Here is an 18,305-nt window from a genome sequence, read left to right on the forward strand (position 1 = left end):
TTACTCGTAAGTTAAGCTGATGGAGACCTCTGGTCTCGTGCTTTTTTGACTGTCTCCTCTTAATGTTTCAAAGTCATCTTTCACATGACTGGTATGATAGCACAAATGCTCTCACCTGGCCGCTTTCTGAGAGACCGACACGGAGCTGAACTTGGCAGAGGAGAGATGGATCGGTATTTTCTCATGTCCTAAGCAATGTTCTCCCCTCTCCAAGGGCACCAGCAAACAACACTTTTTTAAAGAGCACCTCGAAGTCCTTTGGTGATGCCAGAAAACCTGATGGCATATTGTTTTCCTCCTGGGCAGATGCTGGAGGGGTGTGTGCAGAGATCTGGCAGGGCTTCTTTCATCGCTTGGTTCTCAGCCTGCTGGCTTCAGTGGGTACAATTTGGCAGGATAACATGGGAGGCAGTTTTCTAAGGGAGAGGGGATGAGTTTGTAAATGGGAACAGGTACTTGGGCACAGAGGCGGTGGCGTCCGGGTGTGCTTTCTCTTCCAGCACTCTTATCTCCATCCAGCTATAGCTAACCCATCTGATCTGTAATAACGGTTTTCATTACGGCTCCTCAGCACAGCTGCGAGGTGGGTCAGTGATTTCCTCCACCGCCACTCCCCCAGCCTTTTCCTTCCTTTCCCTGGACATGCGGTTTGTCATCTGCTTGCACAGAGCCTCCTTGTACTGGGCTGTGGCTTCCTGTACTAAATCTGATCCAAATTTGTGCTGTGAGGTATTCCCTCCCCCTTGAAGGGTGGCAAGGAGGAAAATAACAGTTGAGAGTGAATAGGTGTTGGCTGTGATCTTTACATGTGCTGGCAGCAGATCCCACGACTTGTATTAGCTGCACAAGTTGAACAGATGGAACAAATTGACAAAATCGTGTTCGCTCACGCTGTGCTCGAGGAGCAGCTGAGTTGCTGTTTGAAGTTGAAAGTTTGTGTGTGGGGTTTTTTTTCCCCCTTGTAGTAGAATTTCTGGTTATATCGTAGAAGGTATTGCCTCGTGCTCTGCAGTAGCCCAAAACAGTTAATGAGAGTGGTGTGTGTCGTGCTCTGTGGCTCAGTGTATGCAGCCAGGGTTTTGGTGAGGCAGAGGGAAGTATGGAGAGTGTTTCCCTTCTAGATAATAGACTAAATGCCTCCTCTGGTTTTAAGTCCACGGTAGGTGGTGGATCAGGGCTGAACTTGGCCCTTTTCTGTTCTGGCATTGTCCAGGTCAGGGCAAGACTTCAGCTTTGTTTTGAGGAGGGTGTGTATGAAAGAGGTGATAAATGGAAATATGCTTATGGAGTTTTAAGTGTGATGATTCTGGAATTGTGGTTCATGAGGAAAACCTCTTTTTATTCTAGACAAGCCTAATTCTTCACCATCTGCTTCTCCAGGCAGAGCACTAGGTTGCAAGAAGGACACAGGACCAGAGGATCCTAATCCAGTCCAAGACCTCCTCTTTGCTTTGAGAGGAAGCTGGTTTACACTAGTGCACATTGCATCTGCAGCTTGCTAGCTCAGCTTTGCTGATCTGCAAAATATGTGAAGACTCTTTGAGGCTTCTCCCTTGCACTTTCTTGCTTCCCCTGCCTTTCTTTGGGCAAAATATTGGACTTGCAGCTGGTACTTTTACCTTCCCATACACTGACAGTGGGTCAGGAGCCCCAGATTTAGGAGGCACCAAGTGGACAATTTTCTTCCTAATTCAGCTATGAAAAAGAGTCATTATACTTTTTTCCTACTGAAATTTGTTTCTAAGAGTGATTGCTTACCTGCTTGTTCTGTCTTCCCCTTGCCCCCCCTTAACTCTTCAGGACTTCAGGATGCATTTGACAGCGACTGGGAAACTGGGAGGATCACTTACAACAATTATAAAAATGGATCTGATGATGCTGTTTTGGCTTACAAACTCTTGGTACAAACAGGCAACCGAGCAAAGCCTATTGACATCAGCCAGGTACTGTATCAGAGTCCATACTTTTTTTTATACAGGAATACACAAATCATCAGGAGTGGGGGGAGATGCAAAGACCATGTTGTAGTTTCTTTTTTCCACCTTGATGAATTGGATGCCTGAGTTACACCTTACTGCATGGCCTCATTGACTTTGCTGAAGCCACTTGGTAGCTGCAGTCTGGCCTGTATTGCAAAGTGTTCAGAATTCACACTGGAAATGCCTGTCCTTGATTATTACTGGTTGGCTTGTGTTTGGTAATGCTCTTGTGTCAGGCACACTCAGTTTCCATGGAAATCGTTGTGAAAAATGCATCCATAAGTAGATGGAGTCTGGTCCTATGCTAGACAGAGCGAACATTAGCCTTGTTGCCCCAAGTGGCATTATTTCTGGTTTGAATCAGATTGCCTTTCAGGGTTGTCCTTTGCTCAGCTTTCTGCTCTGGCTTTGAATCTAGCATCTGCAATTATTTGGTTAGCTCCTACCGATTTATGCAAAATCTAACATTTAAAAAAAGATGTTGATGAATGATAGTGGAAGGGGACTGAAATAGTTACATGCTGTATCAAACTCTTATGCCATCATTACTAAATACAGCTATATTGTTGTAGAATGAAGAATGGCAGTTGTTTGAGCTGCCTAAGTAAAACATGTCTGAGGTTCTTTTGCAAGGTTATCACAGCTTATGACAGCATTTGCGTTAGCCGTTGGTACATGGAAACTCAATAGGTTTGACTCCTTACACTAAAATTAGATTTCAAACCTCTAAGAAGAAATTCGGCAGTAACCTAACTGCTCCTCTCCTAGAGTCATCATTGACTCGCTGTGCTTTCAGGCAGAAAAATAGTCTTTCTAATGAGCTTCTTGGCAGATCTGCTTATTGTCTTTCTTTTTTTCCTGGCATTAAAGGTGACAGATTTACAGAGTACATTGTTCAAAGTTACTGTGGTGTGTAAAACACACTGCTGTATAGCAACACGCAACATGCTGTCAGGTCTGAATGAAGCTTCAGCTATGAATTAAGCAAAGAAAGGGAGTTGAAGAGAAAACCTTCAGTGAGATTTTGTTTAGCAGAGTGTACCAGGTACGCTGTGGAACAAATGCGATTGGACTGCAGCTGCTGATATAATTTCCTGTGCCTGGGAGGGAGAGAAGTGCGGTGCACCCACAGGGGCTGAGCGCTGTACTCTGCAGTTCCAGAGACAGCTTGAAGACATACAGTTGTTGCATATCCTGTGGACTAATTGAATCCAGATCCTTGGAATCCAGCTTTTTTTTTTAAACTGCTGTCACTGTTGTTTTTCATTTCATTAAAAAGACCTGAAACTGGAGCCGAGCCAGATTTTTAAATAAACAAAACAAAAACCCCCAGTAATACTTTTCACCCACAGAGTCCTCTGACAGAGCTCTAGCTGTGCAGGATTTGGCGGCAGAACCCTAGAAGTGTACCACTGCTGTTTACCCCACAGATACATTTGCCCGCAGTGACCCAAATAACACAGGGCACTCATCTGCTTTCTTGACGCTGGGCATTTTCTGAATACATAGGTCATAGGAGGCAAGTGTTAGCAAAATTTATACAGATGTTGTTTTATTTTTATAGCTCTCCTCCATTTACTGGGTGGCATTTCCTTCAGTGTTAACAACAGAGGTTAACTGCACACAGACGTGTATAGGGACTCTTGCCAGGTTTTCTTTCCCTGTCTTTAAATATGTTTCTCCAACTTGGTTGTTTTTCACTCTTGGCTGCAGGCTTTCAGAATTTGGATTTAATTGGTTCAGTCTATTCTGGAACTGTCTGCTGATTTAGTGGTTATTGTAAATATTATATGAGTACTAACTTATAAATAACTACTTTCTATTGTCACTGTAGTTTTTTAGATTTTTTTGTTGTTGTTGTTGTCAAACAATGGTTTACTGATAAGTCACTTCAAGTGAAGATTCCTACTCTTTGCTTTTGCCTCCTATACGTGTGTTGCATCTCCAGGCCATTTGTTGAAAGCTTTACGGCAGGAGCCCCGAAAGCAAAACTCGTTCTGAAAGGCTTCTAATTTTTTCCATTTTGCAGTTGACTAAACAGCGTCTGGTGGATGCGGATGGAATCATTAACCCAAATGCTTTCTACATCTACCTGACAGCCTGGGTTAGCAATGACCCTGTGGCCTATGCTGCCTCGCAAGCCAACATCCGGCCTCACCGCCCAGAGTGGGTCCACGACAAAGCAGACTATATGCCAGAAACAAGGCTGAGAAGTAAGTAGCATTTCATCTTGATGTCTTGCAGCTTATATAAGTGCCCCCACTCCGTTCTTCGAGAACCAGTAACTCTCTAGTTGGCTGATGCTGCACAGGGCTCAGAAGCGTGAACAGGACAATATATTGTGTTACTCTGTAGTCTTAGGAGACCTGTGCACTATTGCAAATGGGGCACCACTGCAGGGTTTTATCATGTTGGAAAATGAGTTTTGTATCATTTTAAAGCTCTAAAAACTTACAGTAAGCACTGCTTTGTAGTCTCACCTGATAGTTCTGTCTGTGAGAGAAACCTGGAGATTGCATGAAATTCCTGCCTATGTCATTCTGAAATTTCATCACTGAGATTATATCATGTTTATCCCCAATTCTTAATACCTAAGCGATTTTTATCAAGTTAGCTGGTATGCTAAACTGCCAACACTGATACGGTACAAGAGCAATGTAGGTAGGGGAGCAGTCTCATCCTGTGCTGTTTTCTTTTCTTTTTATGGGTAGTCCCATACCCACTGTTTTCCTGAGCACCAATGCCAGTTCACATTGCTGTGCTTCAGTTTTCGATTTATTGGGAGAATTGCTAGTTGAACACCAGTGGGGAGGGGGAGAGGGCATATAAGGGAGGACTGGTGCACTTGGAAATGTGATTGGGTAACCAGCTAGCCGTGCTTCAGTGTATCTGAACCCTAGAGCTTTGTGGCAGTCAGCCAAGTCTTGTCTTAATGAAAATTTATAGTTGAGATTATAATAGGGCAAATCATGTTTAGCAAGTCAGCTGAATGACCCTGCAGGGTCTGGAACACACAACGGCAGTAACAAAATGCTTGTTGTGGAAGCTTTTTTTTTCTTTGTCATACAGTAGACATAGCATTATGCTCAAAAAGAAATATGGAGAGTGTTGGTTTATCAATTTATTAAAGGATAAAGAGTTAAGTATTTCCATAGTAAACCATTACTTTTATATTAGTTATTTTCCCAGTCATGTGCATCAGTAGCAGAACATGGATTTCTGAACCTGACTTTCAAACTATTAAGTGGAAATCTTAACCATCCTGATGGAGCATAATTTTTCTCTAGTTTTGTGTCAGTGGATCTCAATTACTCAGGGAAGTGACCTTTGATTTCAAAGGAACTGCACTGGCATAAAAGAAGAACATTTGGATAAAATGTTTCAAGATGATGTGATCTACTTTATATTGCAGTTGGGGATTTTTGGCCAGGTATTCAGTAAAAACCACTATAACACTGATGAGTATTAAATACATGTATTGAAACATATCTGTTAAATTATATGGAATTGTCTGGGGACTTGATGTAGACTGTGTTCATCCCATTGCACTGCATGATAAAATATAGTAATCTCCTGTACTGCTTCAGCTTTCAATTTATTGGGGAGTTTTAAAAATGTCACTCATTCCAAATAAGTAAAATTTAGATTTAATAGCTTTAAGCATTTTGCTGTGGACAACAAAGTGTTTTGTTAATCATGTTCTCTGTGTATCTTCTTCTTTCCAAATACACATTTTAACACTGCTGTCCTTTTCCTAGTTCCAGCAGCTGAGCCCATAGAATATGCTCAGTTTCCTTTCTACCTCAATGGATTGCGTGAAACTTCTGACTTTGTGGAGGCTATCGAGAAAGTGAGAGCTATCTGTAGTAACTACACCAGCCTGGGGATCGCCAGCTACCCAAATGGTTACCCATTTCTGTTTTGGGAGCAGTACATTGGTCTTCGTCACTGGCTCCTCTTATCCATTAGCGTAGTTTTGGCTTGCACGTTTCTGGTGTGTGCCCTCTTCCTCCTAAACCCCTGGACGGCTGGGATCATTGTAAGTTTATTATAAGGGTCTTTGTTGAAGTCAAATTCCTTTCAGCATAGCTCTTGCTGTAGTCGGGAAGGTTTTGTTTATGTCTGGGCCTCTGGTGGGGTATGTATATTGCATCATTCATTATATATTTATTCAACTTGAGGGGGTAGGGTTCATGCTAAAGGTACAAACCTTAATAACCTTAATCCTTTGGCCACCTTTTTTGCAGCTTTAAAGGTTTCTCAGAAAAGTACATAAACTTTTGCCCTTGCTCTGATGCACCCTAACATGAGAAATAAAGACACAGAGAAAAATTAAAAGCTCTATTAAATATTAAACTTATTTATAGTTATTTATTCCTTCTCCACTTTTATCAGACGTAGTTATTTTTCAAGGCAGTTGCTTGTCGCTAACTTGCCCGTAAATTTTCCCACTGATTTCTGAATGCAGTCTTTCTGGAAAAACTGAAATGTTAGGTTGTACAGTACACACTGTGGAAAGGAGTATAACAGAGCTGTTGAGGAGAAAGAGCCATGAAATTATAAACTGAAGAAAATACTCCTCCATGCTTTCTGCAAGACACTGTAAGCCTCTCAATAAACATTCAAGTTAAATTGAATGATGATGTTCCTATGTTTAAATTCCATAAACCATCGTATGGTTTATAAAATGCCAGAAGTAGAAAAGTGTAAAACAGTTACTAGTTTTTGTAATGTACGTTTATACGACAGTATGTTAAAAGGTAAATGTTTAGTCTAGAATATTTTTCATAGCACTTAATCAAGCAATTTATGTTATTACTCTTGATTCATTAGCTTATAAAATCATTTATTGTAGTGCATACTTTTTTCCCTTGGAAAAGGCATTTATTTTCAGAGTCCACCGTTGCTTTTATAAGTATGTCTATCTTTTTTTCCTGCTTGGCTTTATAAACTTTTAAAGTTGATTCTACAGATTTCCTCCCCTCCCTTTTCCTCAAATTTTTTTTACAAGGTAGATGAAAGAAAAATAAAAGCTTTCCCTCAGATTTAACTGTTCACTTTGTGTCAATCCCTCCAAGTACCTTAAAAGCTCAGAGCACCTCTGTAACCTGAGACTCATCAGCTGATTATGGCATTCGCTTTCTTCTGAGCTTTAAACCTACTCAAAAGTCATCCTCACTTATAAAAGAATTCCAGTACAGGTAGTTCAAATTTACCTTTTCTGGAAGGATTGTTCGAGAAACAGGTGAAAAAGAGAATATGTTTTGGGCGGTATCCGTGATAAGGAAGTATGATTTTTTTTTTTTCAGATCACTGGTAAATTGTAACCAATACAAAACTGATGCTTTGTCTGTTAACTGGTTCTTAGGAATGTAATTTAAACTGGCTCTTTAGCAAGTCATTGCCACTGAGCACAATGAAACAAGGAAAAGCAGCTTGTCTTTGGGAATAGAGGATGGTTGTGAGGAGCACATGTTACAGTGACCATGTTGTTTTGAAATATTCTGCTCTTCATTTGTGTGGAGTATTAAGAAGTTACTAACAACTGTTTGAAATCATCCAGGTGGTGGTGCTGGCTCTGATGACTGTGGAGCTGTTTGGCATGATGGGTCTAATTGGAATAAAACTGAGTGCAGTGCCTGTGGTCATCCTTATTGCTTCTGTTGGCATTGGTGTGGAATTCACTGTTCACGTTGCATTGGTACGTAAAATCAGGAAGCATTTTCAAAATATTTTAAAATAAAATGGTGGCAATGTTAGTATTACAAATCTAAAATAGTCTTCCGATGTGATGAGGAGGAGCAGAAAGGGGAGAAAGAAGTATGTTTTATATAAACATTTTCAAGGTTAAGCGTCCAAATCTGGGTGCACCTACTCACCTAGCTTAGTCAATGTGCAAAAATTTATAGAAATGACAGGGTACTTGCAAAGGGGCAGTCTTGGGTGTTCAAGATATACAAAACTCATCTTGCTTTATTTGTTGACAAAGAATAAAAGGCTATTTTCTGTATTCACATTTGACAGTGTTAGTGCTGATCTTTCCAACATTTTGCACACTCAGCATAAGAAATTTTCCTATCAGGCTATTGTAATTGATATATCAGAATAGTTATGAATTTGAACTTTACTGTATCAAAAAGTAGGAATGAATGAGTGGTCAATATAATATAATTTCAGGGAGGAGGTGCTTGTAGTCCACTGTAATCTCTAGTATAGTAGTACTGTAGCAATCCAAGATCCAAGGGGCTGGAAAGTGGTGGTGATGTTGGATGGGAATGCAACAGGCCTTTTAGACTCAAAAGGAGGGCTGGTAGACTGCTAAGAAGACCTGGTGACAGGTCTCCTCTTTATAGAGGAGAACTAGCAGCTTTTACCTATCCCCCCTTAGCACACTGGGGATAGGTAAATACTGGGAACATGTTGTAGATCTTTTCCAACCTTGATGATTCTGTGATGTACAGAGTTGGGGCATGTAAAGTGGCAGGATAGAAAAAATAATTTTAAGAAAAATTGTAGGGGAAGTAGGGTAAGGTTAAAGAGGGGCAACTGTATCTCTGAAGTGGTGACATCTGTTTTTCCCCTTACTGCTATGGATAGTTAGGCTTTTGGAGGTAAACCTGTTTGCTAGGACTTGAAATAGTTCGAGGAGTGTCAGAAAGTGTTGAAGAGGAAGAAAGAAGTGACTGGAATAAAAAAGGACAAAACAGTTGTTTCTAAATGGGAAGAAACTAATCTAATTTACAGAACTTTTAGATATATATATATAAAAAGTAAAAGTCACCTGTGGCTGAAAGTAAAATGCCAAGCAAACACAAAATTGCATCTTTTTTCACATTGACTCTGGAGTAAAAAACTTTCAAACATAGGCTTTAAATAAAAGAATGCCTAGTAGACCTCTGATGATAGCAGCAGTACTGACCTTCACAGAACTTCCTGCATATAAACAGTCAAACCAGTGTTCCGTAAATAAAAAGGGCAATGCTGGAACTGTTGATACAGAACTTAATTGAACTTGTTGAAGAGTGATTCGCAAGCTACTTGTGGCTCAGTTCTCTGCTGTCACTCGTGAATTGTAACCTCAGTTTTTTTAATTCTGCAAATAAATTTCAAATTGATAGTAGACTCTTGTATTATGCATCCTTTAATTACACATATATACATATGTTTATATAACTTGTTAGTATGTTTGTGGATCAGATCCCGTAACTCCAATTCATGTCAGTTGTCTCACTGACAGCTGCCTTTATCCTGAGGGGGATTCTTTATCCATTTATGTATATGGGAATGTAAAATGTCCTGGATACATTAATTTTCCACTTTTAATCCAATACTAAAGATTAATAATACATGGTTTGGCTACCTACTGAAGTGAGGGTTGGGAATCTCACTCCACGTGTACCCATTTTTGGTCTGCTTGTCCCACCAAATGACTTTTTAATGTGTTGACTGATTCCACCCCAGATTTGTCAGATAAGTGAAAATAAGCCGCTAGAGAAGAGACACTTAAATTCCACGACCAAGAGGAAGATAGCCGCTTGAGCATATCTTAGTAGGCAGTAGAGAATTTGCCGAAGAGAGAGCCCTTATAAATCACAGGAAGAGTATCAGCTGGGTTCTTGTCTTTTTAAACAATTAAGTCATACACAGAGAAGGCAAATTCATATGAAACAACAGCATTTGAGTGTTCTTGATAACAGCTTGTTCACTAAGGAGTTGGAAGGAGAAAGACATTTCACTAGTCATATTATTGCTCAAGCTTTACTGTGTTCAGCACTATTCCTAAGGCAATTCTATATGTGTAGGCCTGCTAGCTTTCAAGTAGTAGAAGTTGCAAAAACATTTATTTTGAGTGGAACAGAAGTGTTAAAAAAAGTCACGGGAGCCATGGCCCCAGGAGAGTGAGAGGAGTAGCCCTGTAATTTTGACACCTGAAGTGCTTTCACGATGAAATGACTTCTTTGCAGGTAGAAATAAGCAGAGCTGGAGACACAAGCCTACTGATGCAAGCAGGCATTTTTTCCAGAATTATTCTATCGTCTGACCCTGTAATTAGTGCTTACTCTGGTCATGTGATTTCAGCAGCAACTATGTGGTATGACTGAGAATTGGGCCTTCTCTTGAAGGTTAGCCAGCTATAGAGATACTTCATAAACTGTAGTCTGAAGTAATTAACTGGTGAAAAACTGTGCATGCAATCAGAGAGGCTGTATGCAATTGGAATGTTGTATGCATGTGTCTAATAAAATGTTGTTTTCATTGTTTTACAGGCATTTTTGACTGCCATAGGAGACAGGAACCATAGGGCTGTCCTTGCATTGGAACACATGTTTGCACCAGTGCTGGATGGGGCCGTGTCCACTCTGCTTGGAGTGCTAATGCTCGCAGGATCAGAGTTTGATTTTATTGTCAGGTAAAGCATTTGTGTGTGTCTTGACTTTCTTTTTTAAAAAAAAAATAAGTATGCTTTTAATTTTTAGTCACTTCAGCGTATCTGCCATTTTATTACTATGCATGGTGTGTCAAGCATGCTTACGTCATGGTCCTGCTTTCCCTCTGTTTTATTAACTCCTTGTTACATGCTAGACGTAGTAGTGTTTCCATTGCTGGTATTAAAATCTGTTCCAGGAAAATCTGACACCCAGCATGAAAGAACACAAAAATGGTCCTCTTTAGCAAACTTTGCTAATTCTGGGTATGAGTCAGTTCAAAGCATCTAGTATTGTCCAGTATTAGCTGGGTTTGACCCTTATCCTTTAGGTCCTCCAGACTTCTTGCATGCACAACAGTTTGCGTGCAAAGGACACGTGAACCTACAGCGTGCTGCAACTGCGCTGCCAGTGACTCTCTCTGGGCCTTCTCCTTCTATCATTATGTGAGGTTTACAGCGAGGTATAACAGGGAGAGGAAAAAAAGCCCTGTTTGGGAGCTGGGGAACCATAAGTAGGAACACAGAACTTCATATTAAAATTTTGTAAAGCAAAGCCTGAAGGCCCTTCTATTTAGAACTACGGGCAGACTGTTTCTTGTGAATTTAATTAAGAATGTGAATTCGTCAAGTATGGGAGGAAAGCAAGTTTTTCATTGGGGGGAATTTGAGAAGTGCAGTGAAACAGAACCCATTCTATTCCAAACAACCTGTGGAGCTCTGCAAAATGGCTAATCATAGAAGTAACACAGGTTCTTTGTGGCGAACTACAGCATGAAAAAAAAATAACCCAAGCCCTAAAATGGAACTGAGGTAGAACTGAGCCAAATGAAAATGCTCTGCAAGATGACTTAACTGCTTAGGTAGACATAGATAGATGACTAGACTTAGCTGACATCCATTTGACAACAAGAACAGTAAAATGTGAAAGGCAGGAACTGAAAGAATGGCTGCTAAATCTCCTCAAGAGTTTTTGTTTATGTATGTAGGAGATTTGAAGAAAGCAGGCAGTTTGCAGTTAGTCCTCATGAAACCTACGTGAGGTTTATTACTATACAGATACTGCATGTCCTGAAATAAAATTTGCATTTTTTCCAAAGGCAGTATTTTTTACTTTATTGGTATTGGAAAAATAAGGTAGAATTATTCTTTTAGGATTTGATCCTGTAAGTTGGAACACTTTGACATATAGGTTACTTATAGATTTAACCTGAATTTACAGAGGTGCATTTGGTGTGCTACTTTCCTACTTAACAGATAAGATTTTGGCAAGCGTATTTTTGTGTCATAGCAAATGGAAGATTGTAGCAGCCCTTTACACCAAATTTGGATTGGATGTTCTCTCGGTTTATAAAATGAGTATTTCAACTTTTCAACTTATGTTGCTTTATGTTTTTTGGCCATCAGTTTCTCATTTTCTAGCACAATCTGACTTCAGTTTGCCTTGTTTAAAAAATAAAATAAAATAAACTGTGGGAGCCTGAGCATTGTTATAGTGGGCAAAGAAGATCACAAACTTCCGGAAAGCGGTAGATTAGTCCAGCAATGTGGAAGATTAAATTAACAGACTTTGTATACACCAAGTGGTCAGAGATGTAATCCTCCTGTTTATCCTAGTGTTAGATGGATGAGACGCAAATGTTTTTAATGCCTTTTGTTGATCTCTGTCCCAGTATAAAGTTCTGGTGGTTTATGTTAGTGGAGTAGATTGGCTTGCTGATTTTTGGTAATGTAGATCAGAAATTCCCAAATGTTTACAATATCAGGATATTTATAATTTTACATGAGTCTAATACATTTGATCAGATGTGGAAACAGGGAGGTAGTAAAGTTTATTGCCAGCTAGACAATGTAATCAGCAGCCCCATTAGTAGCAAACTTGCCCTCCGTTCTTCTCCTTTGCCTTCTTCTCCAGGAATTTAGCAAGACTGAGTCCTTGAAATCATTAGTTACAACGAAGCCTTAAATTTAATCTGAGCCCCAGCTGTGCCGAATACCAACTAGCAAGGCTTTCCTTTTACTGACAGGTTTACCTTGGTATTCATGAAGGATCCCAGACCTTAGCCCTCAGTGGTGGGAAAGGACAACCACTTGTGCACTTTCCTCTTCTTCCATAGTACTTCAGCCTTTATGTTTGAATTGGCTGACGCAAAACAAGAGTATTCAGAGATGCTAAATTGTTCAACAAAAGATTAGCCTGCAATGCAGCTCTGCCATTGTGGAGTGCTCTTACTCAGTACAATGCTGAAGCTTACTATAGAATGGGCAGCATTTTCTTTGCAGAAAGCGGGTTCCTGTGTTCTAAAAAGGTTGCAATTCGAGCTATTTGGTAAAACTGGAACTCACAGGATTCTAGGCGGAAAGTTGTGATTAATGATCAGCAAGGGAAAACCCTTACCTGATACACTGGAGATTTAATTAGAGATTCTGCTGTAAGATGCAGATGCATTTCACAGTGGATTAGCTGCTGGGAGAAGAGGGCTTCTTTTCCTTCTAGGCTAAATTGTTTAAATTCTACACCCTTCACTTCATTTGTTTGCTTCTGCTGGGTTTTCACTAATGGGGGCCCCTTTTCATTGTATTTGTGCTTTCAATCCATTCAGCTATTCACAGCACATTCCATATTTTTGTGTTTGTGTAACATATTCATAAATAACATTACATGCTTCCAGATTCTGGGAAATTAACAAATGTAATTTTTTTTCTTTCCTTTATCAACTAACACTTGGGGTTGTGGAATGTAGCTTCTCTAAATCAAAAGGTAAAAAACCCTATATCTGTATATGGAAAGTGATATAATTGTTTAGTACAATGTTAGTAATATTTTTAGATTTAATTTATTACAGGTATTATTTTAACATATGTAGGAGTAATTTGTAATCCCTTATATCTAACAATATTTGTGGCTATTCTTTCCCCCAAACACCTTAAACTCTACTTCAGGTATTTCTTTGCTGTTTTGGCAATCTTAACCATTCTGGGAGTTCTCAATGGATTGGTGCTCCTTCCTGTTCTTCTTTCATTCTTTGGACCATACCCTGAGGTCAGTAAAATTAATGGTGAACAGAAGTAATAATACTATGTCTGCACCCCTGCCTCTGCAGATCACCCCACGTTTTTAGAATCTCTTTATTTTTTAAATTCTCACAGATATTTTTTTTTTTTCTTTTTTAAGTGTCTTGCTCTAGGATGTTTTTTTAAATCTTTATTAAAAGTGCTGTTTGTTACTTAGTTTATATTCTTCTACGTATATTTTAAAATTTTTTTTAATAAGTATTGATTTAGAGGCTGCGATCAGCAAACTTGATACAAGTATAGGATTATTTATGCTTTTAAAAGCATAATGTGACATGCAAACTGGTTTGTAAAATAAAGATTTTCCCCAGCATTTTGCAAAAGACAGTTTGTTCTTTACACATAACCTTCTTCCTTCCTGTCTCACATTCTCTGTTGCTTTTCTCAAAATATTTAACTGAGCAGACCACCAGGAAGGCCTGTGTGGACCAACATACACCAGTGGTGGTCCACAGACCACACCTTGATAACCATGACAGGTCTGACAGAAGGTCCCCCCTGTCCAGTTGCCCCTCCTTGTGGTATGCTCTTGGCTCAAGCAACATTTTTGATGAGTGGAAAGCTTCACTTAGATGTTGATGACTTTGCAGTATAAAGCTCAAGTCCAGCAAAAAAGGATTCATAGATACCAAATTTATATTTGGTTGCTGATTATTCATTACCTGCTCTATAGTTAACACAATTACTGTATTACATAGGGCTGTCTTCATCACATACTAGTAGAATCAGTGTGCTATGCTTCATGTCTCCATGTGTGTGTGTGTGTGTGTGTGTACAAGAACAAAACACAAGGTATGTGTACAGCACTGGTAATATTTCAGAAGTATTTATTTTTTTAGTATTAGTAAAACAGTTTTGACAACAGTGTGTACTCTCTTACATTCCTAACAGTACACATGACCTGTCCCTTACTCAAGCAATATATATGTGTATATGTTATTACGAGATACCTTGCTATGTTATGTGTGCATCCATCTCTCTTTGCAGATAGACCCTGAACCATACTATACATACACATTTGAGGTAGTTATATGAAATCACTGTTAATGCATGCTGAACGGGGAGGGAAGTCCACATACTATTTTTATAAGTGCAAATGCATGCAAGCACACACATACATGCACTTCCTGAGACAATAATACCCAGAAGAATCTGTGTAATCTTGTTTACATACATATCCACAGATGGAGATCATGTCTCTCTTTCTTTCATTAATTTTTTCTGTTCAGTATAAATGTTTGTCAGAAAACTGGTGCTGGGGTTCTTGCGGTATGGGAGCGTTTGTGTCAAGCACTAGTGATTAAAAGGGTAATGCTAACTGAATGTTACTGAATGCATTGTCGTTATCAGGTTTCTCCAGCCAATGGACGAAACAGATTGCCCACGCCATCTCCTGAGCCACCCCCTAGCATCGTGAGGTTTGCATTGCCACCCGGGCACACAAATAATGGGTCAGATTCCTCTGATTCAGAGTACAGCTCTCAAACCACAGTGTCTGGCATCAGTGAAGAGCTTCATCAGTATGAGGCTACCCAAGGCCCTGGGGCACCAGTCCGTCAAGTAATAGTGGAAGCCACTGAGAATCCTGTCTTTGCAAGATCCACTGTAAGTAACTTGCATACTGACTGGCAGTAGGGCTAGAAGTGTGTTTGGGGTTTTTCTTACTTAAATCTATTTTTTTGTGTGGAAAGCTCATTCATATTTCTGTCTGATTATGCTTTGTGCCAAAACTTGTAAGCAGGGAGTGAAGTCTTTCCTCATTCTCTTTAGAATTAAGTTGGGAGTAAAATGATGGTATGAAAGCATAGGTCTTTGGCACGTGTAATTGCTGTTATATCATATTGGCACCAGCCACAAGAGAGAGCTCTCAGTCTGTTTAACAACTGTTTTTAGAGAGAGAAGGGGGAGAGATTAAAAGATCCAGACCTCTTCCACATAGCTCCTTGTGGATCACCATCTCATATACCTCTCTCTGACAGCACATTTTGGGGAGAAAGATCAATAGAGCCAGAAGAAAAGAGTTTCAGGGTTGTACCAAATGTTGAGCCTATTGCATCTTGCCACTGGGTTGGCATAACTGTGATTTCAAAGGGAAGTGAAAAAGCTCTGTCTCCTACCCCTGCTGATGCTGCATGCTGAGCCGCAATGCGGATCTGGTTTTGTTCAGCAGAGGCCTAGAAATAGGTACAAGCACAGCCACATTTGAAGTTGGTCACGGTTTATTGACTGATGTGGCCGCTGCACTTCACGCTTTTTACGGAAATCAGAAAACAGATTCCTACCATCTATACAAACTACCCTACTAACATCCTGTGTATGTGCCCTGCATGGAATAGAGCCTCTTCCAAAGGCCTGCAGTTCTGCTTGTTGAACGAGTTAAGATCAAGTGCTTGTCACCCATCCCTTTGAAAAGATGGACTGGCAGGTAGGAGGCTTACAGCAATGTTTTCAGCTGTCATCCTGTGTTCTTCTGAAGGTATGCTTTCCAGGTTTTACTAACTTCAGACAAAAACGATCTGAAAAAATCAACAATTATCAGACACCAGCACATTACCTTTGTGGAGTTAGAGCCAGGACAACATTATTATAATTGTTCTCAGCATAAAATGTAAGCAAGTGTAGTATCTGTTTGCCCTGCTTTGTCAGAGTCATAACCACGCATCTCTCTTTTCAGGTGGTTCAGCCAGAGACAAGGCATCAGTCGAGTCCCAGATTACAACTGAGTCCAGAGTCCAGCACGCAGCAGGCATGGCGTCAGGCCAGGCAACCCAAACGGGAAGCGAGGGAAGGGCTGCGACCACCTCCTTACCGCCCTCGCAGGGACGCTTTTGAAATTTCTACTGAAGGGCATTCAGGACCTAGCAATAGGGATCGCTTGGGCCACAGGGCTCGTTCTCATAACATGAGAAGCCCAGCGTTCGGCGCCGTGGGCGCCACGGGACCAGCGTACTGCCAGCCTATAACTACTGTGACTGCCTCAGCTTCAGTGACTGTTGCTGTCCACCCTGCAGTGCACAGCCACAGCTCTCGGGGAGGGAGCTTTCCATCCTACGAGGGATACCATGAAGCTGACCATGGGCCATTTGAGGACCCCCATGTGCCTTTTAATGTGTGGTGTGAAAGAAGAAATTCTAAAGTAGAAGTTATAGAACTGCAAGATGTTGAATGTGAGGAAAGGATACCTGGCAACAGCTCACAGTAAGGTAGGTCCGACTCCTGTAGCTGAAAGCTTTGCCTGTGTCAGGCAGCGGTGTGATCGAAAGAAAGAGGAAAGATAAAATTTCTCTGAGGTACCTTTCCTTCAGGTAGGTTTACTTATTGGTCCCTGATCATCTTAAATCTGCTGACCAGGAATATAGTATATTTTGCTCTAGAAATCAGGTTGGGTAAGATAGTACTTGCCAACACTGAGAAGTTCTAGTGGGTTCAGACATGAACTACTTCCAAGAGCCTTGCAAAGTGGCTAAGTGTGTTGTACAGTCCCAGCTTACCAGATGAGGAAAATGAAGCAGAGATGTTGTGTAACATCTTCAGAGCTGTGCGACTGCATTTACTGGTGATAGGTCCTGTCTTATGATCCCTGAATTAGGCACGTTCTAAAACATCATAGAGAATGACATTGCCTAGGAGAGTGTAGAACTGCTAGCTACTTGGAGTTGTCCTCTCTTGAAGAAAACTCTGTGAAAGAATTTGAATTCTGTAGTGAGGACTGAGTCCTTCTGGGAAGATGGGCTGAGTGAGAGATGGGAAGGCCCCACCATGCCTAGTGGACTGCTATGTGGCGGGCTGTCCCTTGCACTTTGAGGGGCGTTCAGAGACCCACCCAGCGAACTCGCACGGTGGAGGAGTCCTTGGGCCAATCTCTCCCTTGCCAGGGGCAGCTGCAGCAGGGGCTGACCTAGCAGGGCGTTCAATGTGTTCCTGTGAAACAACAGATACACCTGAGAACTTGTGAGACTCGATACCTAAATCGTCTGTTTTTAGGCTGTCAAGAGGAGGTTACAGGAAACACTGCCGTTTACAACAGAAAGGATATTTTAAGAGATTTTTGGAGAAGAATAAAGCTGTTCATTTTCTTGAAATTTTTCCATTAATTTTATAGGGAAAACTTCGAAGGGGAGAAACCAGTTGAGTTTTCACCCTGAATGCTTTTTGGGCTTTGCACCGGCAAAAACATTTCTCACTATTTTAACTCTGATTTTCTCTTTCTGGGGAAAGAGGAAGTGTTAAAATAGTTACTTGGCTGTGTATCCCTGTTTTCTCTCCTTGCTTTTCAGAGCTTTTCAGTGACAGCCACTAGTTTGACCAGAGGAAGCCATTTTATTTTGGTTGTAAAACTACTTCACATGTACGCGCACACGCACGTACATACACACATGTGTGTGGAGAGTTTTGATGGAAATTTTTTGATAACTTACAATAAAATTGCCTTGTGATATATCAAACGTTGCTCCAAACATCTCAAAGTGCAAATAGACATGAACGCCTTTAGCCTTGCAGTCTAGAAATATGGCAAGTAATAGTACCCTCAGAATAAGGAAATACTTGGGCTCAGTTTTTTCAAGCTGAACTGCATGGTAATAGGAGATTCTGAACTGTGCACAGTACTCAATGTAGCATATTTCTCCTTGAGGTGTTCATTGGTTTTGACTGAACTTGTCGCAGGTTATCTAAAGGTAGGAACTCAGAAATTAAAGCATCTGTGTTTTTTAAATGGCATCAGTATTTCTTTACTGGGAAATTCATGACTGAGATGAAAGCAGAGTCCATATTTCCTGACTGCTAACCGTAACCACAAGAATCATGAAATGAGTTTTGTATTAGCT

The 18,305-nt window shown here is 40.5% G+C and overlaps 1 protein-coding gene across 1 annotated transcript in view; it reads left to right on the plus strand.

The window, feature by feature from the left end:
• Positions 1 to 16,681, plus strand: part of LOC104628516 (protein patched homolog 1-like) — a 40,158-nt gene extending 23,477 nt beyond the window's left edge. The window contains 8 exon segments of the mRNA XM_010297136.1: positions 1,801 to 1,943; positions 4,009 to 4,192; positions 5,744 to 6,018; positions 7,543 to 7,680; positions 10,247 to 10,389; positions 13,348 to 13,447; positions 14,830 to 15,084; positions 16,154 to 16,681. Of these exon segments, the coding sequence (XP_010295438.1) occupies positions 1,801 to 1,943; positions 4,009 to 4,192; positions 5,744 to 6,018; positions 7,543 to 7,680; positions 10,247 to 10,389; positions 13,348 to 13,447; positions 14,830 to 15,084; positions 16,154 to 16,681 (1,766 nt within the window).
• Positions 16,682 to 18,305: the final 1,624 nt, after the last annotated feature.

Source organism: Phaethon lepturus, unplaced genomic scaffold (genome assembly GCF_000687285.1).
Source record: "Phaethon lepturus isolate BGI_N335 unplaced genomic scaffold, ASM68728v1 scaffold5331, whole genome shotgun sequence".
Taxonomy (NCBI): domain Eukaryota; kingdom Metazoa; phylum Chordata; class Aves; order Phaethontiformes; family Phaethontidae; genus Phaethon; species Phaethon lepturus.